Here is a 25824-nt window from a genome sequence, read left to right as displayed (position 1 = left end):
AAAACACATCACTAGAAAAATGGCAAAGAACACAAAAAAACAGGCAAGCCACCAAAGGAAAATGAGTATCTAGTAATCATAAGAATAGATTCTCAAGTATTTTAACAAAAAATATAAGTAAAATGAGATGTTTATTTTAATCTATCAGATTTGCAAAGATGAAAAAGATTGATAATGCCTGGGTTGTTGACATCAGCATTTCCCTTAACGATTTAGAATGTCTCCCAGGAATCCTGTGAGTTCCCTGCAGCAGCCCAGAGTGCTTGGGTGCAGTTTGGGAACCATGGCATTAAACTATCAACAAAGGCTCTTTCTGGAAAGTGAAATCGGGGTGGAGCGAGAGAGAGTTTTCTTTCTTATATACGTTTAAACAGTTTGAAGGGCTTCCCAGGTGGTGCTTAGTGGTAAAGAACCCACCTGCTAATGCAGGAGACATGAGATGCAGGTTCAATCCCTAGGTTGGGAAGATCCCCTGGAGGAGGACATGGCAACCCACTCCAGTATTCTTGCCTAGAGAATCCCATGGACAGAGGAGCCTGGTGGGCTACACTCCACAGGGTTGCAAAGAGTCAGACATGACTGAAGCAACTGATCACACATGCATGCACACAAATAGTTTGAACTTTTTATAATGAGCATCTATAACTTCTATTCCTTATTACAAGGTTTCCATTTTAAGAAAAGAAGTCAGAAAAAAAAAAAGACAAGTGTGAAAGTGAATGAGAGAGATACAAAGAAAAGAAGAACAAAATAAAGAATTGTCTAGCCAAGGGGCAGAGGGTGCAAAGGCACAGCATACTGGGTTCCTTCTGTAATCTCCAATGTGGTCTAAGACCCCCGGGCCTTAGTTCCTCAGCTATTAAGTAAACACACTAGCTTCTCTCATCTGTATGGGCTTCCCTGGTGGCTCAGACAGTAAACAATTCTCCTGCAGTGCAGGAGCCTAGGTTTGATCCCTGGGTCAGGAAGATCCCCTGGAGAAGGAAAAGGCAACCCACTCCAGTATTCTTGCCTGGAGAATTCCATGTACAGAGGAGCCTGGTGGGCTACAGTCCATGGGGTCACAAAGAGTCAGACTGAGCAACCAACACTTTCACTTTTCTCTCGTCCATAAGGAACTTCTGAATGGAACCATTGTGCCTGCTACTCCAGAAGAGCAGAGAGATGAAGACCATGGCTCTGCGGCCCTCTGCCTGGGTTCTAATCCTAATTCTACCACCTTCTTGTTGTGTGACCTCGAGCAAGTCCATTAACTCCCGTTTTCCATCTGTTCAATTCTGAGAATAATAATGTCTACCTATTGTGGTGACTCATTGGAAGATACTTAGTAGAGGCCAAGGACAGAGTAAATGCTAGCTACTATTGTTGTTGTTGCTAATGTATGAAAAGCAAATGATCCACAGATTCTTGCCCTCCAGCAGTCAGAACCAGCAACTGTGAGGGACTGTCCCAGTTATCGTAACATCCATAGGATCAGAGAGAGGTCAGAGGGAAGCCATAAAGGATCCACATACAAAGCTATAAAGAGGTAGAAGCCATGGGCAAGGAAATCATCTGGGTGGTTACATGAGGAGTTTCTGTTCTATTGATAAAAAGAGTCAAATTAAGATAGGGTATAATAATAATCTCATGATCTCATGCATTGTGCTCCTTCTCCCACTTCCAAACATTAAAACATTTTTTTTTTACCTCATCTCTATGTCCCATAAAGTGATATCATCACTGATCCAGGGATTGGACGGCTCAGCTGGTGTGATCAAAGGGTCATATTCCACGTACTGTTCCGTGTAAGCAATTAAGCTGCAGGAGGAAAGCAGAGCAAAGAATACCACTGATTTCCTATAACAACAGGTATTCTGTTTAACACAAACATCATATCAGTCTTCATATAATTCCATGTTAAAGGAAAAAAAATTACCTCCACCCCCACTTCTGACAACTCAAACTGCTTTCATTTGTCCTTGTTCCCTCCCCATGATGGACATATTGTTTCTGCCTTATTGCAGTCACAGTACACACATGCATTTTATATCTTTCCCCACCTAACTCTTTCCCTGAATCTTGGTGCATCCCTCCCTGGTTATGCTGGCTTTACTGATACACTGGTCCAAACCTGCCTGGGTATCACCCTCCCACGGGGACTGCAGATCTCAGGCCATCTGGGGCACACAGCAGATGCTACAGTTTTTCAAGGCTGCTAGCCCAGCATTCCCAGTTGAAGGATTTCTTTACTTCAAGCCTTTAAAGTCCTGGTAGACCAAAAGGAGTTAATCTATCCAAAGCATTTTTGTCAAAAAGTAACTCAGTTTTTATAGTTAGAATTTAAAAAGTCATAATCTTTTAAAATAAAATTTCATTTTTTTAAACTTCATGTAATTAAAATGATAAAATAGCGCTAAACAATTTCCTGTACAAAAAGCAATAGCGATGTTTTTTCTCCTATCCCTTCTCACACAGGTACTTACTTTCTGTCTTTACTTTCATTTACTTTTTTTTTTAGCATTTACCTGGATATTCCTAAATTGTATGTTTTCATAGCTGTTTTTGATTATCAATTTTAAACAAAGATTAACTTTCTACTCACCAGACCCCAACTCCCTCCACCATTTCCTCCCATGATCTTCCAAATATAACACTTTTGTTATATCAGGAGTCAGTGTTCATGTTATTAAACAATATAATAAGTGTTTGCTGCTGGGCTCAGTAGTGTATTACATTTTTTAAGTGTTCTAACAAATCTGTAAAAACACCTAGCAATACTTTCCCACACTTTAAGCACATCAGATAATCAATCAGTTCTATCTCTGTCTCCTGGAGGCCCTCTCCCCAAAGTCTTGAGTCCTCTTACTGTTGTCTGAACCATTTGTTCTACAGGCTTGATGCAAAACCATCATCTCGGGCCTTCCTTCACTTCTGTTGGAGCCCTGGTTTCCTGGATTCCATGCCTGCCTATTGGTTTTACTCCCTGGTTGTGCTGAAGCACATCCTTTAGCAGTTTCCTAAGAAAGGATACACACGAGCTAAATATTTTGAGCCTTTGCAGGCCTAAAAATGCTTTTACTTTATACTTCACTCACAGTGCTGGATATAGAACCCTGAGTTAAAAATCATTTTTCTTTCAGAATTTTGAAGGCATTGCTCCATTTCTTTTGATATCCAGTTTGGTATGGTACTAGAGAAGTCTGAATCCATTTTAATATTTTTTCTTTTGGTTGGTTTCTTTTCTCTCTGGAAGCTTAGAGCCGTCTCTTTATTGCTATAGTGTTTTCAAATTTCCCCATGACCCTTGCTGGTAGTTTTTATTCACTGTGCACAATGGGCAATCAGTAGGTAAAAAAATATATATATACATATATATATTTCCCAGAAATCTCATGGTATTTCTTTGGTAATTTCACAACCTTCATCTCCTTGGTTTTCTCTTTTTATAATTCTTTTAAGTTAAATGTTGGAATTGATAACCCAATATTCCTAAATTTTCTCTATTTTTTTGTTCTCTTGTCTTCTTGTCTAATGGTTCTTCTAAAATTTTCTTTATTTTTTCCATATGGACTATCACTTTCTTACACTTCCAGAGTTCACTCTTGTTTATCATAGTATCTAGTTCTTGTTTTATGAATGAAATATCTTCTTAGGTTTCTGGGGATATTGTGTGCTCAGTCACTCAGTCGTGTCTGACTCTCTGCATCCCCCTGGACTGTAGCCCACTAGGCTCCTCTGTCCATGGAATTTTCCAGGCAAGAGTATTGGAGCAGGCTGCCATTTCCTATTCCAAGGCATCTTCACAACCCAGGGATCAAACCTGATTCTCTTGCACTGGCAGGCAGATTTTTTACCTCTGAGCCACCAGAGAAACCCAAAGTAGTGGTAGGCAAACTTGTTCTGCAAGACCGAAATAGTAAATATTTTAGGCTTGGCAGACCAGATGGTGTCTGTTGCAACTACTTAGCTCTTCTATTATGGCACAAAAGCAGCCACAGATAATTCGTGAATAAATGTGTGTGACTGTGTTCCAATAAAACTTTATTTGTAAACACGGGGAGTGGAGTGGAATGGATTCAGCCTGTGTGTTATAGTTAGCAGTCTCTTGCCTATGGGCATCTACATCTGGCTCCTGAGAGCAGGGCATGGGAGGAGTCAGGGGTCCCACAGCTCGTATGCAACTCACTCAGTAATTCTCTTGCTTTCAGCTTGCCCTTTGAGATGTGATGTGTCTGAGTTCTGAGCTAATGGGACTCAATTTCTCCAGAGAATAAAGTGCCCACCTCCTGTGTTTGTCATTAGTGGGGAGAGAGGGTCTCTTTGTGGGCTGGGAATCATGGATGCAGAAGCTCCAGAGACTGACTACCTATTCCTCTGGGGTTACCCCCATGCCTCCTTCTTGCCTCCCATGGTCCTGGGTGCCTTCAAGAGCCAAAGCCAGATTTTTCTGGGCAAACTGGTTTTGTTATAATTCTCCCACCCCTAACAAGGAGGTGGTAATGTTCTTCATTCTGTCCCCATTCAATTTCTTTTTTATTAAATTTTGAAACATTTCTGGCATAAAAATTCTAAGAGCACCACCCTTGAACTCACCACCCAATAAAAAGAAACACAACATTACAAACAGAGACAGAAGCCTGTGGTCATGCTCCTTAATTCCACACAATTGCGATCTTGGAAAAATGTGTGGAAATCATTCATTCATTCATTTGTTGAACCTGTGAGTTTATACTATTTTTATTCCTTTACTGACATGTTACTTTTGGGGAGAAGACAAATATTTGTCCACAATATTATTAGTATCTTAAATGAATTTATTATAATTTATGTAATCATTTCCTTTATATTAGACATAGACTTTTCCTTTTCTTAGTATACATAGTTCTGGCTATAGTAAAACACCATTGTTCAGGTAAGTTTTTTCGTATTTTAGGTTATTTATTTAGAATTAATATCCATAAGTGGAATTATTGGGCCAGCAGGTATAAATCTTTTTATGGTTATCGATCCACAATAAAACTTTCCCGTAAGCATTGCTATCTTGAGTGTCACCAGCTTTCCCTGTAATGGCAGATTCAGAGTCACAATTCCTGCTACTGAATTGCCAAGAGCAGGCGTGGCCAAGTAGCTTACTTCTGAGAATGTGAAGAAATTCGTTGGCAGCTCCATCTCATTGCTACTCAAAACGTGGTCCATGAAGTGCAGCACAGGCATCACCTGGGAGCTTGTAAGAAATGCAGCTCAGGCCCCACCCAGACCTACTGAGTCAGAATCTGCATTGGTAATAAGATCACCAGGTGAACGATATGCAAGTTAAAGTTTGAGAAGCAGCACATTCTGTTCTTCAGTTTTCTGAGAGGCTCAGGATATTTTATTCATCAAAAGAAGATGAAGGAGCCTGTGATAGTCTTAGTTTTAAACACATCGTCTCATGCATGGACTGTAACCCCATGGGGTGGGAGGAGCAGTGGACCAAATTGAAAAGCTTTGGTTTCTGGTTCTTCGGTGAGCCATTGAACTACTCTTTGTCGGGTTCGGGGATTCCCTGGTGGCTCAGATGGTAAAGAATCTGCCTGTGATGAAGGAGACGCAGCTTTGATCCCTGGGCGAGGAAGATCCCCTGGAGAAGGGAATGGCAACCCACTCCGGTATTCTCGTCTGGCGAATTCCATGGAGAGAGGAGCCTGGCGTGCTATAAGGCAAGTTTGCCATATATTACCTAATGGCCTTGATGAGCCCTCAGGACCTTTTGATAAGAAAATAGGAAAGTATTTCAAGAGTCCTCCAATTACCCCACAACTATAAGATAGATGCCTGCAACCACCCCGGGCAGTGCACGCCCACTGTCCTGTAAATCTCTTGCCAGTGGTACATTTGGTGTGGGCAAGGCTTCATCCATTCAAGCCGTCCAGCATCTCAGGTGAGAATGGACAGGCACGGGAGCTCTAAGTGAGCACTGCGACAGCAAGGATCAAGAGAGAAGTCGGCGCTGTGACAGCTCCACAGGCAGGCATCCCTTTGCCACGTGGGCCACATTCATGCTTCCTGAGGTGAACACATCCAGACAGAGAGAGTGATGCACTCCAACCCCACAGGGACAGGAGCTCCTGGGCTTGGGACCCTCCCCGACCTGGCCCTATGCACCTCTTTGTCCAGCTGTTCATCTGTATCCTTTAATAAACCGGTAAGTAAAGTGTTTCCCTGAGTTCTGTGAGACACTCTGTAAATTAACCAAATCCAAGAGAGGGGTCATGGGAACCTCTGTTTATAGCCAAGTCAGACAGCAGTTATGGGGAACCCAAGCCCGTTATGACTGGCATCTGAAGTGGGGTGAGTGAAAGTCGCTTAGTGATGTCTGACTCTTTGCGACCCCTTGGACTCTACAGTCCACGGAATTCTCCAGGCCAGAACACTGGAGCGGGTAGCCTTTCCCTTCTCCAGGGGGTCTTCCCAACCCAGGGATCGAACCCAGGTCTCCTGCATTGCAGGCGGATTCTTTACCAGCTGAGCCACAAGGGAAGCCCAAGAACACTGGAGTGGGTAGCCTTTCCCTTCCCCAGTGGATCTTCCCGACCCAGGAATTGAACCAGGGTCTCCTGCATTGGCACTGAGCTCTGACACTATCTCCAGGTAGAGTGTCAGACAGAGTTAAATTGTGGGACACCTAGCTGGTGTCAGAGAATCGCCTGGTGTGGGGGAAACATCCCCATGTATCTAGTGTCAACAGAGCCGTGAGTATGGTGGCGTGAGAAAGTGAAAGTGTTAGTCGCTCAGTCATGTCCGAATCTTTGCGAGCCCACAGACTGTAGCCCGCCAGGCTCCTCTGTCCATGGAATTCTCCAGGCAAGAATACTGGAGTGGGTTGCCATTTCCTTCTCCAGGGGATCTTCCCAACCCAGGGAATGAACTCAGGTCTCCTGCACTGCAGGTGGACTCTTTACCATCTGAGCCACCGGGGAAGCCCATGGTGGCGTGAGAGTAAAGGAAAAACACAGGGAAAGGAAGACTGTATTTTTTCCCTACACAGCATCCCAAGAATGAAGTATACATATGGCATTTGTACATAGTATCGGAGGGGGAAGAATGAGAGATGCTGTCAGGCTCCAGGGAAAATGGGCAGTAAGGGCTAGCTTGCAGCTCTGGGAAGTGATTACTCAAGGGGAGCAAGGGCATGGAATACAAAGCATTCTGGGAGAGCGACCATCATTCTGATTTTAGAAAAAGAACACAGATGTGCTGCTGCGTTCCTTAGGAAATCAGGGCTTCTCGTGGGAAGGAAACCTGGAGACGGAATGTGCGAAGGGTGAACAGGCGAGTGTGTTTGCATCCCCTTTGGTACGTGTACTTTCTAAGTGATGATGCACAAAGGGGGACCGGGCAGGAAGAGGATCTGAATGGGAAAGGAATGAAAAGCAGAGCAGCACTGCAGACACAGAAAAGGTTGCTTCTTGTTAATTCATTCATCTCTTTCTTCACGTTGGAGGAAAAGGGGAGGAAAGACGATATAAAGAAAGAATTCCTCAATTATGGGCCACCCAGAGAAAAGATATGCAACAGAGAAACTCGGGTTGAGGGAAGGGCCGTGGAGGTGAATGTGGCCCGTTAGACAGAAGAGCATATGCCAGGCCAGCCTTTCTAGGTCTTGGTCTGGAGATAGGCACCCTGTCTACAGTGTTACCTCTGGTGTTTTCTAGCACCTAACATGAGCTGGGAGAGAGAAGCAAGGACTCTGCGGTATCTGGAATCACATAAAAGCAATGTTGTAATGACCTCTTCGGCCTCCTTTTTTTTCCTCCCTGAAACTATCATTAGACATTAAGTTCACAGACTTCTATCACCCTAGCAGGTTTTTAATAGACCCTTAGGGTATGCAGTCCCTTGCTCATTATCTCATTTCATGAATTACATTTCATGATCACAGAGGGGTCAGGAAGCTGAGGAGGAACCAGCTATAATTTCAGGGGGCAGCGGTGATCTCAGACATAGGCAGGCAAGGTGATGGTAAAAAATCAATTCAGCAGTTGGCTGTGATGCACATATGGTTCCCAAGGATCAGGTAAGGATAAGCCAAGTGCAGGAGCAGATAAAAAATCACACAACACTATTTCTCTATGTGGGGCAGCTTGGCATGATCTGAGTGGTGACTGGCCAGAGCTCAGTGCCACTAAAGGTGGAGAAACATAGCAAAATATAGAGACTTTCCAGACAATTTGGAACTAAAATGTATAGATTTTTGTGTTCTCAGAGTTGGTTTGCCTAGTGCTATAAAGCTGGGCTGAATAAAAAGTGGATCGCCTTGAGCACTCTTGCAAAGAAGAGCAAGACCTCATCTATTTGGCAATTTCACCTATTGAGGAAATGACCAAAAGGGCCTCAGAGCAGAGTCTACAATGAAATACATATGCCCCAAGGCTCACTGCCTGTTATTAAGAAGAGCACACCTCATGAAGATTCTTTTCCTCTTGCTTTTGGATGGAGACTAAAAGAACTTAATTATTTGATTTTCTGGTGTGGTAGATCTGTTTTAACGGAGAAGGCAGTGGCACCCCACTCCAGTACTCTTGCCTGGAAAATCCCATGGACGGAGGAGCCTGGTAGGCTGTAGTCCGTGGGGTCGCTAAGAGTCAGATACAACTGAGCGACTTCACTTTCACTTTTCCCTTTCATGCACTGGAGAAGGAAATGGCAACCCACTCCAGTGTTCTTGCCTGGAGAATTCCAGGGACCACGGAACCTGGTGGGCTGCCGTCTATGGGGTCGCACAGAGTTGGACACGACTGAAGCGACTTAGCAGCAGCAGCAGCAGCAGATCTGTTTTAAAAATGGAGTCTATTTCCCTAGTCCTTGAATCTGATCTGGGCCTGTGACTTGCTTTTGTTAATAAAATGCAGCAGAAGTGTCAGAATGCCAGTTTCAAGCCTCAAGGAGCTCTGCATGTTTCTGCTGTCTTGCTTGCAATCCTTCTTTCCCCAGGTGAACAAGGTCAAACCGGCCTGCTGGAGGATGGGAGACCATGCAAAGCTCTGCGCAATGGTCTCAGCCGAGGTCATCCTAAACCAGCTGAACCAAACATGTGAGAGATCCCAGGCAAGATCAATAGAGCAGCCAACCCAATCCACAGAGGCACACAGACACAAGGGTGGTCCAGCAGACACAGATGTGTGTACATAGACATATATACACAGACATGTGAGCACACAGACTGGCAGTTAGTCATGTGAGCAATAGTAAATGTCACTTGTTTGAAGACACTATGTTTTTAGGTGGTTTGTTACTCAGCAATAGCTAACTGATACACCTGGCCTGCTTCATATTGGAAATGGGAATAATTTAGAGAGGAAGAAGGGCTACTGGAGACAAGCCATGCTGACAGAAATAAGAAAGCAAGGAAGCAACTAAAAAGAAAAAACAGAGACTCAAAGAACATACTGGTCTGGGGACCTGATGCCTCAGACAGTAAAGAATCTGCCTGCAATGCAGGAGACCCCAGTTTGATCCCTAGGTCAGGAAGATCCCCTGGAGAAGGGAATGGTGAGCCACTCCAGTATTCTTGCTTGGAGAATTCCATGGACAGCTGAGCCTGGTGGGCTACAGTTCATGGGGTCACAGAGTCAGACATGACTGAGCGACCAGCACTTTTGCTTTATTAGGGGAAAGGGAAACATTTGATAAGACCTTGATCACTGACAGAATTTTAAAGCACAATGTATGAACACTGACCCTGAGTTATCCAGAAAACTTAACTGGAAGGCAATGTCCTTTCTTTAAGAAGGCAAGGGTATGTTAAAGCAATATTCTCATTCAAAATAGTTAAAATGGAAAGCTCAAGGTGTTAAGCATTATTTGTCTGGAAAATTCACTTGTATGTGCAGGGGCCATACTTTCTGAAGCCAAAACTAGGTGACACTTCAGATGGACTTTGGTGCCGCTTCCAGGAGATATAGTTTGGTGGCCATGATGTAGACATTTTGGGACATTTGACCACTCACGGGGACAGTGAGACAGAAGAGGTGAAATCAAGATGGCCCAGGAAAATCTTCACAGAAGAGCCAACCTCCTTCCTCAAAGGTTCCGGGTTCATGGTACCAGAGGAGGCAGCTCATGGACTGTAGGCTGCAGGGCCAGCCTTTGGCAGCCTGCAGGAGGCTCTGTGCTGGAGACTGAAAAGAGAGAGGTGGGAAGAACTGCCATCTTCAGGGCCAGCCTCTTTCCTTGGCCTGCCCTCTGTCCCTCTGGACACTATACACCAGGTTCATGCCATTTTTTGCACTTGAATTCTGCTCCTTCCCAAAGCATCACACTGGAAAATAATAATTGTTCACATTCACTGCAAGTGTTGTAAGTGCCAAGGACTAGATCAAGCTCTCAGAGAGGATTAACTCATGAACCCTGTTGGTTAAGCACCACTGCTGTCTCCCCTTTCAAGAGGTGAACCGAGGCACAGAGAGGTGAAGCAACCTGCCCCAGATCACACAGTTAGAAAATGGCAGAGGCAGAATTCAAACCTAGATGGCTGGCTCCACATCCATCCCCTACATTGTGTGGTTCTGCTCCTTTACTTTGCAAACTTTCCTTTTTCTCTTCCCAGCTGCATCTGGCTGCATCCTTTGACCCAATCTTGACTCCTGCCTTTTTTAGAACTGAGCTTTTATGATCACCAGCCCTCCCGCCCTCTCCCCAGTTTCAGTTCTCAGAGAACTAAGTGGAAAACCATATGCACCTGTTCTCAGTGGGCTGCGGTCCTTTGCCTGATGGCTTCTGGCTAATTACCACGATCACCTGGAGCGGGTCCAGGGAACCTAGGCCCGCCCACCTGAGCTAGCTCAGCTGTCACCTCTGGCGAGCAGAGCAGTGGCACCCAAGGCCAGCTGCCAGCGCCACCTCCCTGTTCTCACCCCCACTGAGCCGCTGACAGACCAAGGCTCCAGGCTGCTTTATCTCCTGCTAACACCCGTCTCCTCTCCCTCCTCCTCTCTATCTGGGGGTTTCCTGTGGCTCTAATGAAAAACCCTTGTGTCACATTGAAAAGTTGCCAGTTACTCCTGCTGGGAATAAAATGTAGTCTCTGCTGGGTGGAGACTCGTGAAAGCTTCAGGCTGGGGAGTGAGGAGGGCAGGGCTGGAATGAATAATCTCTTCGGGTGTGAGCAGGCTCTCAAGCATAATTAGATGGTACCAGGTGAGGCATGTAAACAAACAATGGGCGCGCCCAGGCTCCCTCCCCCACCAGGGCTGTCTCCTTTCCTGCCATGCACACCCACACAGCTGGCCACCCTTGTGCTGACGGGTTTGGGATCTTTCCCTTCACCCCAAAGATGAGACCAGGCTGGGTGTCCCTTTTGATGTGAGCTCTCAGGTCGCTGTGCGTGGTGGGCATTGGCTTCCCCAAATCCTTAGAGACCTGGTCGGTCCACCACAGGGTATTCAAAATGCAGTTTCTCCGGTCTACTCTGAATCACTGAGTCCAATTCCTAGAACGATGGCTTAAGACTCTCCAGTCTTAACCCCCTGCCCGACCTGGATGATCAGGCACAAAACCACTGTGACTCTAGCAAGCAGACCAAGAGAAAGACACACCCACATACATGCTCTCCTAGGACTGCAAACTTTCAAGTGTCCTTCCACGGCTGGCTCTGATCCTAGGACAGCCAGGACAGCCATTACTGTCCCCCATTCACAGACAAAGAAGCTTTCAGTTCCTCACAGGCTACGACACCAGGGGGGTTGAGGTCCTCCCAGCTGTTTCACTCACAAGCACTCTGCTGGGCTGAAGACAACCACAGTGAGGTTTGAAAAGCAACCTCAGAGCCTGGTACTCTGAAAGCCCCACATTATGATAGTGGGGTGAGGAGGCTCCCCCGCCACCCAGGCTAAAACTGTGACCCCTAGAACACTTGTCTAATGTGAGGTGAGCTCCAGCCATGGCAACCTTCTCAAGCACATGCATTAGGGAAAATAGGAATATCAGGAATTCTCAGTGGGGTTGATTTTGCCCCCTCCTGGGACATTTGATGGTGTGTGAAAACATTTTTGTTGTCATAAACTATGAGGTGGGGTTTTGGCATCTAGCAGGTAGAGGTCAGGGGCTTCCTAGGTGGTGCAGTGATAAAGAATCTGCCTGCCAATGCAGGAGACGTGGGTTCAATCCCTGGCTCTGGAAGATCCCCCTGGAGAAGGAAATGGCAACCCACTCCAGTATTCTTGCCTGGGAAATCCCATGGACAGAGAAGCCTGGCGGGTTACAGTCCACGGGGTTGCAAAGAGTAGGAAATGACTGAGTCACTGAGCATGCATACATGGGCAGAGGTCAAGGATGCTGCAAAACATCATGTACAGGACAGCCTCCTGCCACCAACAAGTATTTGGCCCATAATGTCAATTGTGACACTACTGAGAAGTCCCGGAATAGATACGAGATGCCATCAAAGAGATGAGCCCATATCCAAGGATGTCCTTGGCCACCTAAGGGCAAAGCGTGAATCCCAGTTTGGCGTTTGTGTGTGGAGATTTCTTTGGCTCGATTTGCTGTTATTTATCTAGAAAGGAGATGTGGATGAACCCAGGGGCCAGCAGGGAAAGGCTTACAGGTTGAACACACAGCCAGCCCTCCGTGTCAGGTGGGCTTAAAGGACCCACTTTACTGTGATGACCAATAAATACTAAGACCCAACTTAAGCCCTTGAACCTTCAGATACTGGTCGCCGCTTTAACAGTAGCATTTGGATGAATAAACCTCTGGTTTGGGGTTACCTGCTCAGATTTATTCCATATAGACTCTCCAGGTGGTCTCCCCTCTTTTAATAAAGTTCAAAAACAGACTGTTTCGTTGACAAAATCAAGTCTCCCATGAGTTAACAGAGTGGAACTGACTCCTCGTGCAGACTGTAGCACTAAGGCTCCTGTGGAAGCCGGGCTGCAGGTGCCAAATATTTTCTTTACAGCTGATTCGATGCAGTTGGGAGGTTGATGGTGTGTGGAGATGGAACGCCTCCTGATGGTCCAGTCCCCCCTGTTTGTGCAGCCAGCACCTCAAAGGGCACACATAATTCTTTCCCCCTATGAAGTGAATCTGGGCGTTTTACAGCTGAAAAGGGAGCAATTCCATTTGAATTAATCAAGAGGCTGAAGGTAAATGTGCATTATGTAGCTTTTAAGGTCATTCTTCCTTGATTGACAAGGTCTCTCATCCACCCTTCTGAAAAGCTTTAGCAACTGAACATTTCTTGACATCACTCAAGGGAGGTCTGTTATCTTAGCTGTACTCAAACAGGCCTGTGGTTTTTTCACCCATCAGTTTAAGAAATGACTGTGGTCTGTCTCCTGATACACACTCATCAGGTATAATCCTGGAACATTTCTTCTTTGTTGAATTAGAAAAAAATAATAACATTAAGGGGAAACGTACCTTTCAGCCACTTTGGACATTTTTAAACAATGTCTGTCAATCTGTGCATTCAAAAATGTTATCTGAGGAAAGACAGAACAGAAGCGTTAAGACTAAACAGGGATATTTTCACCCTTTCACCCTAGGAACCCAAATCCTGTATTTCTACCAACAGCCAAACACCTCCTCTGGACAGACTTCTCCAGCCCTCTAAGTTTCACTCCAGCAACTATTTTCCTCTTTTGGAAATTCTTACCACACTTAAGAAATACATTCTACAGTTTAGCCTACTCACATATTCCCCTGTACTGTGTTACAGCTTAAGGCTTGATTCCCAGAAGTGATTGCTAACTTAAAGATAGTATATATTCTACAAAGCTTAGCAGCAGCATGGAGGTAACCCACACACCCTAACTATTTGGTTTGACTATTCTCCAGTGATCTCCTACCCAACCTTCACACCTACATCACACCTATGTGCTTGGTATACTTACCTGGAATCACTGAGTAGCTATTTTCCATAATCTATTTCCCTTCCCTCAGACAATAATATTTATTGCCTTTATTTTTCTGGGCTCCAAAATCACTGCAGATGGTGATTGCAGCCATGAAATTAAAAGACGCTTACTCCTTGGAAGGAAAGTTATGACCAACCTAGACAGCATATTAAAAAACAGAGACATTACTTTGCCAACAAAGGTCTGTCTAGTCAAGGCTATGGTTTTTCCAGTGGTCATGTATGGATGTGAGAGTTGGACTATAAAGAAAGCTGAGCACCGAAGAATTGATGCTTTTGAACTGTGGTGTTGGAGAAGACTCTTGAGAGTCCCTTGGACTGCAAGGAGATCCAACCAGTCTATCCTAAAGGAGATCAGTCCTGGATGTTCATTGGAAGGACTGATGTTGAAGCTGAAACTCCAATAGTTTGACCACCTCATGCGAAGAGTTGACTGATTGGAAAAGACCCTGATGCTGGGAAGGATTGGGGGCAGGAGGAGAAGGGGACGACAGAGGATGAGATGGCTGGATGGCATCACCGACTCGATGGGCATGAGTTTGGGTAAACTCCGGGAGTTGGTGATGGACAGGGAGGCCTGGCGTGCTGCAGTTCATGGGGTCGTGAAGAGTCGGACACGAGTGAGTGACTGAACTGAACTGAACACAGTAATAAACTTGTCGAGGTCAGGCACCTCACAGTTTATGCCTTTGGGTGCCCCCTAGAAGCCAGTAAAGCATAATGTAAAGAGTAGTCCCTCAAGTCACTTTATTACCAGTGAACTCCCGGAAAGGAGTAATGTAATTAGCCAGCCACTGTCTGTTGACTTGGGTTGACCAGTTAACTCCTCATCATGGAGGATGATAATATGGAACCACGTAATGGTGAAATGGCATTGGGAGTAGTTGGGAGTAGGGCTTGTTCTATTTGTCAGCTTTCCTTCTGAATCAGAGCAGTGAAGTTGGGGGTTCTGAGCTGGTTTACTCTGGAAGTGCACTACAATTTTAAGGACCCTGTGACATGGGTCCTCCCTACCCTTGCCCCCGCCCCCCACCCCCACCCCCAGCTCCTACAGCATCTTGTAGAAAACCCTACTATGGCAGTCAGCCCATGGTGTTGTGGTAACTCATTATGTCCTTTTCTACTAACTGCTGGAGTAACTCAGTGGAGAAGTTCTCCTCTTGAGCCTCCATGAATTATTCACACACAGTGCTCGAAGGTTCAAGTCACCCACAGCTGCTTCCACTGTGCTTTCCGGGAACTTAAAGCTCCCTGTGAACAATCAAAAGATTTTCAAACTGGCCATGTCTCCCTTTGAGAGTGCAGCAACCAATTCACTCACTTGTTTCCGGATGTCTTCTTTTGTAGTTTTCCTGATTGGCTGACTGGGGATGTGCACCGGGCTTTGTGACTGGGATTCTTCAGTTACACCATACACAGACTAGAGAAGAAGCGAGAACATTGAATCAAGCACCCTCAACAGCTGGAGGAGGCCCAAAGGGTCAGCTATTTCGAGCACTCATCTGATGCTTCTGCCCTCCCCTATGACATCCTGACAATAAGTCATCGGCCTCTGCTTGAATTTCTCCAATGATGGGAACTCTGGCTCTTGAAACAACTGGTCCCATCTTTGGGTTATCACTCCTAGAAAATCCTTCCTTTCATTGATGGTCTCCTTGCATAACGGTGCTTCTCCAAATATGGTCTATAGACTATCTGCAAAAAATTATCTTGGGTACTTGGTAAAGATGCACACTGCCGAACTCTACCCCAAAGTCACTGAACCAGAATCTTTGGGTGGAGTTGGGGAGCCTGCACTTTTATCAAATGCTCCAGGTGATTCTGAGATACAGGAAGGTTCAAGAACAGCTAAAGATTATGCACAAAGAGACCCCCTCTAGATTTTCCATTGGTTATGCCTCTCTGGTACAGACTTGAAATGGGAGTGTTTCAGATTTTTTCCTTTTCATCTGACCAGTTTTCTGGACTCAGTTTTCCCACGTAACCACAGGAATGGCTACTTGTAATCTGTTCCTTTTGTTAGAAACACATTAAAGACACTCTTTGTTCTGGGAAAGAAATATAACCCTGATTAAAGACACTCTTTGTTCTGGGAAAGAAATATAACCCTGAAGGGTACAGTTTATAGCTGAAATCTATAATATCATGGAAGGCTCAGATAGGGTGCACATGGGCTCCATGAAATTCTTGAATATTAGAATTAGGAGGCCTTTAAAGATGAAATGAGGACATTTTAAGACTAATGTAAAAAAATATGAAGATGTTGAATTTGTCATATATTTCTTCTGGCCTTCCATTACCCTGGTATTGTGAAATGACAGCAACACACTCGCATACTTTCCTGATTGCAATGATTATGACAAAGATTGTTTTATGTAAGATTTTATAAAAGGATAATACAGTGGGTATCAGTAACTCAATGAAGAACAAAATCTATAAGTAAAATGAAGGAGTTGATACATACGTCATGTCACGTATACAGATGAGAGAGAATCACTGTCCCTTCCAGTACAGTGAAACACAAATGATCACAGGATCATTTATGGCTGGATGAGATGGTGGTTTGACTTGGGGGAGATCTAACTAACACAAGATTTCACTTGTGTCAAAGCATCAAGCCGGCCCCTGTGGGATTTCCTTACTTACGGTTCCTTATGTGCCCTTTCCTCTCCACTGCCTCCCCAGAGTCAAGAGCTATTTACACTTTGGACCTCTGTACCCTTGAGCTTGCCATGGAAATCCTTGGGAAGCCCCTGGTCTGGTGCCCACTGCTGGTGTTCCTGAACCATCCTGAACTTCCCACCATCGCCTGCTGGCTTGCTTCATGCCTACCAGGCTGTGGGGTAGGGATTTCCCTGATAGCTCAGTTGGTAAAGAATCCACCTGCAATGCAAGAGACCCCGGCTCAATTCCTGGGTCAGGAAGATCCGCTGGAGAAGGGGCAGGCTACCCACTCCAGTATTCTTGGGCTTCCCTTGTGGCTCAGCTGCTAAAGATCCGCCTGCAATGCAGGAGACCTGGGTTTGATCCCTGGGTTGGGAAGATCCCCTGGAGAAGGGAAATGTTACCCACTCCAGTATTCTGGCCTGGAGAATTCCATGGACTGTATAGTCCATGGGGTCCCAAAGAGTCAGACACAACTGAGCGACTTTCACTTTCACTTGTAGGACTTGCCACTGTATTTCTGCAGCCAAGTCCACACCTGCCACTCCATAAACATTTGTAGAATGAATGAAATGGTTTCCAAGGATGAAACAGGGAGAATTACAAATAGCAAATTGTTATTTGAACATTATTCAAAATGGAAGGGCAATTCCCATCAAGAATTTTAATTCAGCTAAACTAGCAAACCTTTTTAACCTTTTGTGGGTTCTTCAAACGTCGACATTTTCTGATATCCATTTCTGTTGTGTTCACACAGCCTGGCTGAGAAAAAAAATCATGTAAATTAATAAGTGACAATCATATCTTCCAAGTTGGCTCAAGTGACACCCTCAGAACCAGTCTTTGTCTTTCCTGTTACACATAATACATGATTACCTCCATTTTGCCATTGACACTTTGTTTTTACAAAGGTGTTTCCATCTGTAATATGTGTTCCTCCACAGAGCACTCATGTGAAATAAATAGCGTACCTCATATTATCTAAGGATGATATGTAGATGGTACAGTGTACAGTTTATAAGAGTAAACTCATTATTCAAAGCAGTGGATGGCTTCAATTAGAGCCTTTGTTATTTCACACAACTAACCACCTAAGGGCTTCCCAGGTGGCACTAGTGGTAAAGAATCCACCTGCCAATTCAGGAAATGTAGGAGACACAGGTTTGATCCCTGGATTGGGAAGATCCCCTGGAGTAGAAATGACAACCCATTCCAGTATTCTTGCCTGGAAAATTCCATGGGCAGAGGAGCCTGGTGGGCTACGGTTTTACTTCTAATCAGACTTGAGGAAGGCTGACATAATTTATTCATTTTAGTTTCATTTCATGAGGAAAATGCAAAATTTGTTTTAATAATACGAAATTGGAAATGCATCAGATCTCATTATTCATGGATTTTGTATTTGTGAAGCTGCCTACTTGCTGAAATCCACTTATAATTCCCCCACTGATGCTCGTGGTGACTTCATGGTCACTGGCGCATGTGTGCAGAGCAGCAAAAACGTCGAGCCGCCCGACCTGCATGCTCCCTGTGAGGTGCCTTCTTGTTTCCCTTCCTGCTGTAAACAAGCATCCTTTTCACGGTCTATTTAGCACCGTATTTTACACATTTTTGCGTTTTTTGTTGGTGATTTGGCTGTTTAACATGGCCCCGAAGCCCATTGCTGATGTGCTGTCTCGTGTTCCTAAGTGCAGGAAGGCTGGGGTTTGCTTTACGGAGAAAAGAGGTGTATTAGATAAGGGCCATCCAGGCGTGCGTTGCAGTGCTCTTGGCTGTGAGTTCAAAGTCAGTGATCAACAACACACATTAAATAAGGTGGCTTTAAACTGAAACACACTTTTAACAAGGTTCTGTATTGATTGGTTGATGAAAATGTGACTGGAGGCTTGCAAGAAACTAACCCTGTATTTCTCCCAGGATAATGACTCAGGATCCACTAATTCAGTGTTTTCGATGACCTGTGACTGTGAGTACCATCAATCAGTTGCATTTGAAAGAGAATACTCTAGAAGTTGGAACTGAATAACATTAGAAATGGAAACTGCTTATTTTAGGACTGTAAACTTTGGGGCCCAAAGTTCCCTGGGTGGAATTCCCACAGCTCCCCCATTTCCAATTGCATATTTCGTGAATGAATCATTTTTAAAAGGTGGAACTGATATACCTTCCAGAAGATCTCCTGAGATGATCTGAGTGAATGGCAAAACCAATTTCACAAAGCTTAGCAATTTTCTTAAGAGTGAGACGCCTCGTGGCTAAAGACAGTCTTTTAAGTGAAGGAAGAGAGAAAATTGGAAAATAGAGAACCAAGCAGAGCTTTCTCACCACTGGCCTGTGGACATCCCAAAAGGCTCGTTCTTGGCTATCCAAAATTTTCCTCTCTGTCTTATCCTTTTTCCGATCAATCCTGAAAGAGTGAGAAAAGGGAAATCAGAGGCTTTTTATTCTGTTTTCCTTCCTGGTCCATGTGCCAGCTCTAGGCCCCATTTTTAAATTAGTGTACATAGGGCCCTTGGCACCTGTGTGGCTCCTGCTCTCTGCAGAGCTGTACGATATGGGTGCATAATTCCCGCAAGGAAACCTCAAGAAGCCCACACATGGTAAGAGAGCTTGTTTTCAGCTAGACTGCAAATTACTGATTAGGTGTAATGAATAGGGCGAGCCTATTCAGTGTTCAGGAATGCAGCCGTCCATTTGAATTATTAAGATTTGCATTATTAAGAATTGCATTAGTTGTTGTCATGCTCCACCCTCCCCCGCCTTATCAAAGGACACCATGTGTTCAAGTTATGAGAAGGAATATAACCATAGGCTTGTAATCTTTCATCCTCAAATCTGAAAGTTTGCTTTAGCTTCAGAATCAGTAGAAATGTCTTCAAAATGCTGTAGTTATGTGTTTTAAAACAGGACTTCTCTGGTGGCTCAGACAGTAAAGAATCTGCCTGCAATGCAGGAGACCTGGGTTTAATCCCTGGGTTGGGAAGATCCCCTGGAGAAGGAAATGGCAACCCATCCCAGTACTCTTGCCTGGAGAATTCTGTGGACAGAGGAGCCTGGCATGGGCTACAGTCCATGGGGTCGCAAAGAGTCAGACATGACTGAGTGACGAACACATTTTTCACTTTTCATGTGTTTTAAAAGTTACTTAAACCATTTGATTCCCTAAAAGCAAAGTAATAGCCCCGGTGTATGACAAGATCCAGAAGGCAAATATCACTGGCCTCAGCTGGGGGAGGCACTAATTGCAAGACTGACAGATTCTTTATGTCGTGATCAGGAGCATAGGTAAGAGCCTTAAAAAACAGCCTGCATTACTCCATGTTATCTAAGTAGAAAGTAACTTCGATTAATTGCTGTGTAACTCCTGGTTCTTGGCTCTCTTGGGAGTACTTTAGTTTACTAGACTAAAATAAAGTCATAATAACCCTGTGATTTTTGTGATAATTGCTGTGTACTTAAACGGCCCAGAATTATAATGTAATCACAGAGTTAATCAAAATAGGGAATCGAGAAATACCGTATATATACAAAGGGGTATTTTCCCCTCCTTTTATAACGTGTGATGATGCTGTGTGATCCTGAAAGTGTAAATCAGACCTTCTCTTCACTTCCCAGTGGCTCCTGAGTGCACTGGCTCAATTCTTCCTCCTTCTCACCCCTCACCCACCCTCCTGCTTTCTCCTTCCTCAGGGGCTGCAGGGAGCAGTGAGGTGGGGGGGGGGGCGGGCATGTGGAATCATGGGTGGGGAGCAGAGGCTGCAGGGGGAGGGGAAGAGGGGAACAGTTCCCTGGACCCAAGGACCTCACATCATTTCCAGCTGTGACCAGACCGCTCATCAGCATCACCCACACAGCCTGAGCACAGCCCTGAGGGATGGGCTGCAACACTGCCCAGAGCATGGGGAGGGGCCCTCTGAAGACCCCCAGGGGCTGCTCACATGCAAGTGGTGCCCAGAGAAAAGATACTCGCCTCCTCCCAGTTCAGCGTCCATGCCCCACCCCCTTCTCTGTCCCATTTCTTCCATCATCGCTTGCAGCTAAATCAGAGCCCGCTGCCGAAAAGGACAAGAGAGAACCCTACCTGAGCAAACCCATTTCCCAGAATCAAAAGGATCTGGTTGATGACCATGTTTCTGGGCTGGGGGACATTCACTGCTCACTTCTGTTTCCTTACAGAGAAAGGAATTTCCACTACACTCCCTGGGAGGGAAGAATATGGAAAAAAACACTCCGACTTTCTCCTCTTTTCATCTCTTCTTGATTTAACTTATTGGCACATTTGAAACAAGAAATAGAGAAAGCTGAGGTTGGTCCATCTGGGCCCTGTCTGGGTCAGTCTGTTCTCAGGACACCTGTTCTCTGCAGGCAGTAAACTTACAAGGCTTGATTCTGCCCTCAGATTGCGGGGGGAGGTGGTACTACAGATACCCAGTTCTGCCCTGGATGGGAAACTTTAATTCTAGGGCAATGATTTGTGGTCATAGATCCAAAATCATGTCCCATAACTAGTTTTATCAGCAGCAATCTGACATCTTGGACTCCAAATGTCTGACTTCTGTGCCTTGTTTTTGATTGGTTCTGAACCCTTCCCCTTGGGAGAGATGGAGGAGGGGCCACTTGCTGGCTTTCCTAAAGCTCCAGTATGTTTTCCTAGAAAGATGAAATTTCCAAAGCAACAAGTAAAGTGGGTCTAGTGTTTTTTAGCTTCTGAGCACAGAAGATTTGGAAATCTCCTTGGGAATTAGGTACAGCTTCTTAGAACCAGAGTTATACATTTGGGAGGAACCTCATTACCTGCTGGAACACATACTGTGGAGATTATTTCAGGGTGTCATGGGTGACAGAAATGCAACTTATTCATCCTGACCTTGATTTCTCCTCAGTTGCTGTCATGAGAGAGACAGTGACTAACCATAGCTGGCCATGGAAGGAAACCCCACTCTCATACCACCTCTAAATTCCAGAGAGGTCTTTTTCTCTTTGCAAGGGGCCCTGTGAAGTTCACCTACTTGACTTGTGCTTCTGCTTGCATAAAGATGAATTCCCACTTCCTTGCAAAGGCCCTTTGGAGTCTTGCTAAGTTTTCCTAAAGAGAAATGAAAATCAACAAGAAGGCATTAATCATCGTGAGTTTGCACATCGATACTTATTACAAGGCAGCCATCTATTTTGGTTACTTGCAAAACAACAGCAGGGCCCTACTTTAAATCCACCGGACACGAACCCAGTTTGACATTGCACCAGACCCTGCTGTACAGAGCAGAACTATTAATATTCATTTACACATCCATTAAGTCTGAAGTCTGTGTGGTTCCCCAATTCTTCTTTTCTTGTGTGTTTTACAGGAACATGACTCACACAGCATTTATAAAGGCCACTGAAGACAGGGAGTCTGGATTGTGATTGTTCACGCAGGCTTTAGGGAAGGAATGAGAGGGGTCTTTGCAACTGACTGCAAGACCAAGAATGGATTTCTCAAGATTTGACCAAGAATGGATTTCTCAAGATTTGTCTTCTAGCAATCAGAAGGCTGGGAAGGTGGCAGAAAAGGAGAACCCAGAGGACCTGGCATTAATGACTTTGAAAGTCCAGATTCAAAAGTGGGAAAGAAGGGAGTGACCAGGTTTGTGATGTTCATGAAAGGTAAACCCAAAAACCATAGGAAAGAAAAGGCATTCTGGGTCACCTTTAGAGGGAGAAGGAAGAAGCCCTTTCTCAAAGTCTGTTGAGCAACCTAGTGGCACAATAGGACAGTGGGGCGGGGTGTTTGACAGGTCCCCTAATGACTCGCCTAATTCTGATGGAATGCAAGGCAAGAGCCCACATTATGCTGTGTGTTTACATAGAGCTGATGCCAAAACTAATTGATTACCCTCATTAGTGGATTATTAATATAAAAGGAGCTTTGGTTGAAGACCAACACATGTAAACTCAGTTATTACCAAGGCTTGCTGTGTAAACATTTCAAAAAACCAATCATTTGATTCTCCCACTGTTCACAGGGGGCTTCCCTGATAGCTCAGTTGGTAAAGAATCCGCCTGCAATGCTGGAGACCCTGGTTCATTCCCTGGGTTAGGAAGATCCACTAGAGAAGGGATAGCTACCCACTCCAGTATTCTTGGGCTTCCCTCGTGGCTCAGCTGGTAAAGAATCTGCCTACAATGCAGGAACCCTGGGTTGGGAAGATCCCCTGGAGAAGGGATAGGCTACCCACCCCAGTATTCTTGGGCTTCCCTTGTGGCTCAGCTGGTAAAGAATCTGCCTGCAATGTGGGAGACCTGGGTTTGATCCCTGGGTTGGGAAGATTCCCTGGAGAAGGGAAAGGCTACCCACTCCAGTTTTGTAGCCTGGAGAATTCCATGGACTGACTGTATAGCCATGGGGTCACAAAGAGTCAGACACGACTGAGCAATTTTCACTTTTTTTTTTCCACTTTTGTTTTTTTCACTGTTTACAGGAAGCAAAGCTGGTAAAGCCTAAATGTCAGTCAACTAGGAAGCAGTTACCTAAATCATGATACAGTCATACCATGGAATACTAGACAGCCATTAAAAATGAGACTGTAGATTATTATTACTGCTATAGGAAGAGTCTCAACACCCTTACAGTATATGACTGGAGAAAGAAGCAGCTTACACAATAATGCTTACGGTGTGATCCAAGTTTGTTATGAAAAAAAAAAATGTATGTACAGATAAAAGGAATGTAGGCTTCTTTCTCTGCTTTCTTTGTTGTTTGAATTTTTGTTTTTACAAAGATACTAAGCCATCAGGAAAAAAATAATGAAATTATATAATATACATAATAAAATAATAAAATTACTGAATTGTGAAAACAAAAGTTTTTTTAGTTTCTAACCACTTTTAGACAGAACTTCAATGTGAAAGAACATCTTAATGCCATATTCTTTACCAATACCAAAGTAGAATGTTGTAGGGCAAGAGAACAGAAAACAGAATAAAATATGTTAGGAGTTGGTGCCATCAAGTTCCCCTATTTAAGAGCTCTTTTAAAAACATGGGAACTACTGGGAGGGGAGACACAGGATGGAGGGGCCACGTGCTTCTGCACTCTGGGTTGTTCCCGAAGGCCATGTTCGGGAAGGGATGTAGTCATGTCCAACTTAAAGCACTTGGTGCTGGGTGCCCAAAGAGCCAGCCAGTGGTCTTCTGGAAGAGGGGTGGTTGCTGGCACACGAGGGCAGATAGCGGGGTGGGACTGGGTGCCTAGGATGCTCAGAGGCGTAGAACTGCCAGGCTGGGGATGCTTGGGGAGATCATAAAGTCCCAACACATTTATGTTTCATGGCTCCCACGGATAAGCCAACTTTAGCCAGGGCCCAAGGCTCCCAGTGAACTTCTGCGCTGCATCCTGCACTACTGTCTCCCCGCCAGTCCACAGGTCCTGTGATGCCAGTGGGACCAAAGAGTGGAGGGCCATGTACCCATCTTGTTTTCTGAGGGCAGGCATGTTCCCCTGGGGCTGCAGAGAACGGAGTGGTGGCTTCCTGGGTGGGTGGACTTGGGGGCAGGTACCCATGAATAATAAGGTCTGGTGAGCAGGGCCTCACTCTTGTTTTGGAAGACTGAGGCCATGAGAGTGGGAGGGACATGGGGAGGTGGGTGAATCTGAAGGTGCTGTTCATGCTGGAGTATCGAGGGGTGAGGAGTCTTCACTGCCCCTGATGTTGCCCCCTCTCCTGGCTGTCAGCCCTTCAGTCATTTCATGGCTCCACAACATCTCCTCTGGAGGGCCTGTGAAAAGCTGGCCAATATCCTAGGTTTTCTGTGACCTGTACAAATTCTGGTTTGGGGGGAAAGAGTTTTCAATCCCAAATATTAAATATTTAAAACATTATCTGTGACTCTTCAAGTTCTCTGTGCCTTGGCTCTATTAAATGGGAGTGTATATGAGCGTAGTGGGGTCTCCAGTTTCTGCAAGCAATCACACTTTGTGAAAGAAGAAGGAGGAGGAGGAAAGTTGGGAGTGTATGTCTCCATCTGACATCCATCTTGTCTTCTGGATTGGATTTGGTCCTAAGATTTTGCATCTACTGCCAAGTACTGGTGAATTGGGTATGAAGATGCAATTTTTAAAAATTATCATATATTAAGCTAAAAAAATGATCATATGGTAAATTTGTTTTTCTTCTTTTGGTATATAGTAATATAAATTTTAACACATGTATATGCTTGTGTAACCACCACCACAATCAGGATACAGAATGGTTCCATCACCGCCCCCTGCCCCACAAACTCCCTCATGCCATCTCTTTATAGCTGCATCCTGGCAGCCACTGATCTGTTTTCCCTCATGACAGCTTTTTCACATAAATGGAATCTCACAGTTTGCAATCTTTTGAGACTGACTTCTTTCACTCAACATAATGTCTCTGATACTCATCCAAGTGGTTGGATTAATAATTCATTCCTTTTTACGGCAGAATAGTATTCTGTTCCAAGGCTGTAGAGTAGTTTATTTAACCATTCATCTGTTAAAGTCATTTGGATTGTTTTTATCTCTGAGGTATCACACATAAAGCTACTATGGACATTAGTGTACAGGTTTTTGTGTGGCTGTAAGTTCTGATTTCTTTGGGGGTATGCATGTAGTTATGTTAAAGTGGGATTGCTGCTGCTGCTGCTGCTAAGTCGCTTCAGTCGTGTCCGACTCTGTGCGACCCCATAGACGGCAGCCCACCAGGCTCCCTCGTCCCTGGGATTCTCCAGGTAAGAATACTGGAGTGGGTTGCCATTTCCTTCTCCAGTGCATGAAAGGGAAAAGTGGAAGTGAAGTCGCTCAGTCGTGTCCGACTCTTCGCGACCTCATGGACTGTAGCCTACCAGGCTCCTCCGTCCACGGGATTTTCCAGGCAAGAGAACTGGAGTGGGGTGCCATTGCCTTCTCCAAAGTGGGATTACTTGGTTGTATATGGTACGTGTGTGTTGAACTTGATGAGAAACTGCCAAACCATTTTTCAGAGTGGCCACACCCTTTTGCATTCCCACCAGCAATATAGGAGAATTCCAGTTGCTCACCACATCCTTATCAGCATCTGAACTATCAGCACTTTTAATTTTAGCCATTCTAATGTGTAGTGGTATCTCATCACAAATTTAGTATGTACTTCTCTAATGGCTGTTGAACATCTTTCCATATGCTTCTTTGTCATACTTAAGTCCTCTCTGGTGAAGTGTCTGTTCTAGTCCTTTGCCAATTTTTAAGTTGAGTTGTTTTTTTATTGCTGAGATTTGAGAGTCCTTTATATAAAGATATG

General features: G+C 44.8%; 1 protein-coding gene across 8 annotated transcripts in view; it reads right to left on the bottom strand.

Annotated features, from left to right (window-relative positions):
• RGS6 (regulator of G protein signaling 6) overlaps window positions 1–25824 on the bottom strand; it is a 588674-nt gene that overhangs the window by 62934 nt on the left and 499916 nt on the right. For 7 of the 8 annotated variants that reach the window (XR_014059230.1, XM_081508924.1, XM_081508920.1 and 4 more), the window contains 6 exons: window positions 21556–21632; window positions 18872–18953; window positions 17234–17308; window positions 15204–15302; window positions 13387–13448; window positions 1690–1800 (listed from right to left, as the gene is read on the bottom strand). Coding sequence is in view for 7 of the 8 variants with exons in the window: in XM_081508924.1 (XP_081365050.1) it covers window positions 1690–1800; window positions 13387–13448; window positions 15204–15302; window positions 17234–17308; window positions 18872–18953; window positions 21556–21632 (506 nt within the window). In the remaining variant the exon portion in view is untranslated. The remainder of the gene's footprint in view (window positions 1–1689; window positions 1801–13386; window positions 13449–15203; window positions 15303–17233; window positions 17309–18871; window positions 18954–21555; window positions 21633–25824) is intronic. The other variant, XM_081508925.1, reaches the window with a different exon arrangement.

The sequence above is a fragment of the Giraffa tippelskirchi genome, chromosome 7 (assembly GCF_054371585.1).
Source record: "Giraffa tippelskirchi isolate mGirTip1 chromosome 7, T2T-mGirTip1v1.2.pri, whole genome shotgun sequence".
NCBI classification, from domain to species: Eukaryota; Metazoa; Chordata; class Mammalia; order Artiodactyla; family Giraffidae; genus Giraffa; species Giraffa tippelskirchi.
The sequence above is the reverse complement of the archived record's forward strand: the minus strand, read 5'-3'. Positions and strand labels throughout refer to the sequence as shown.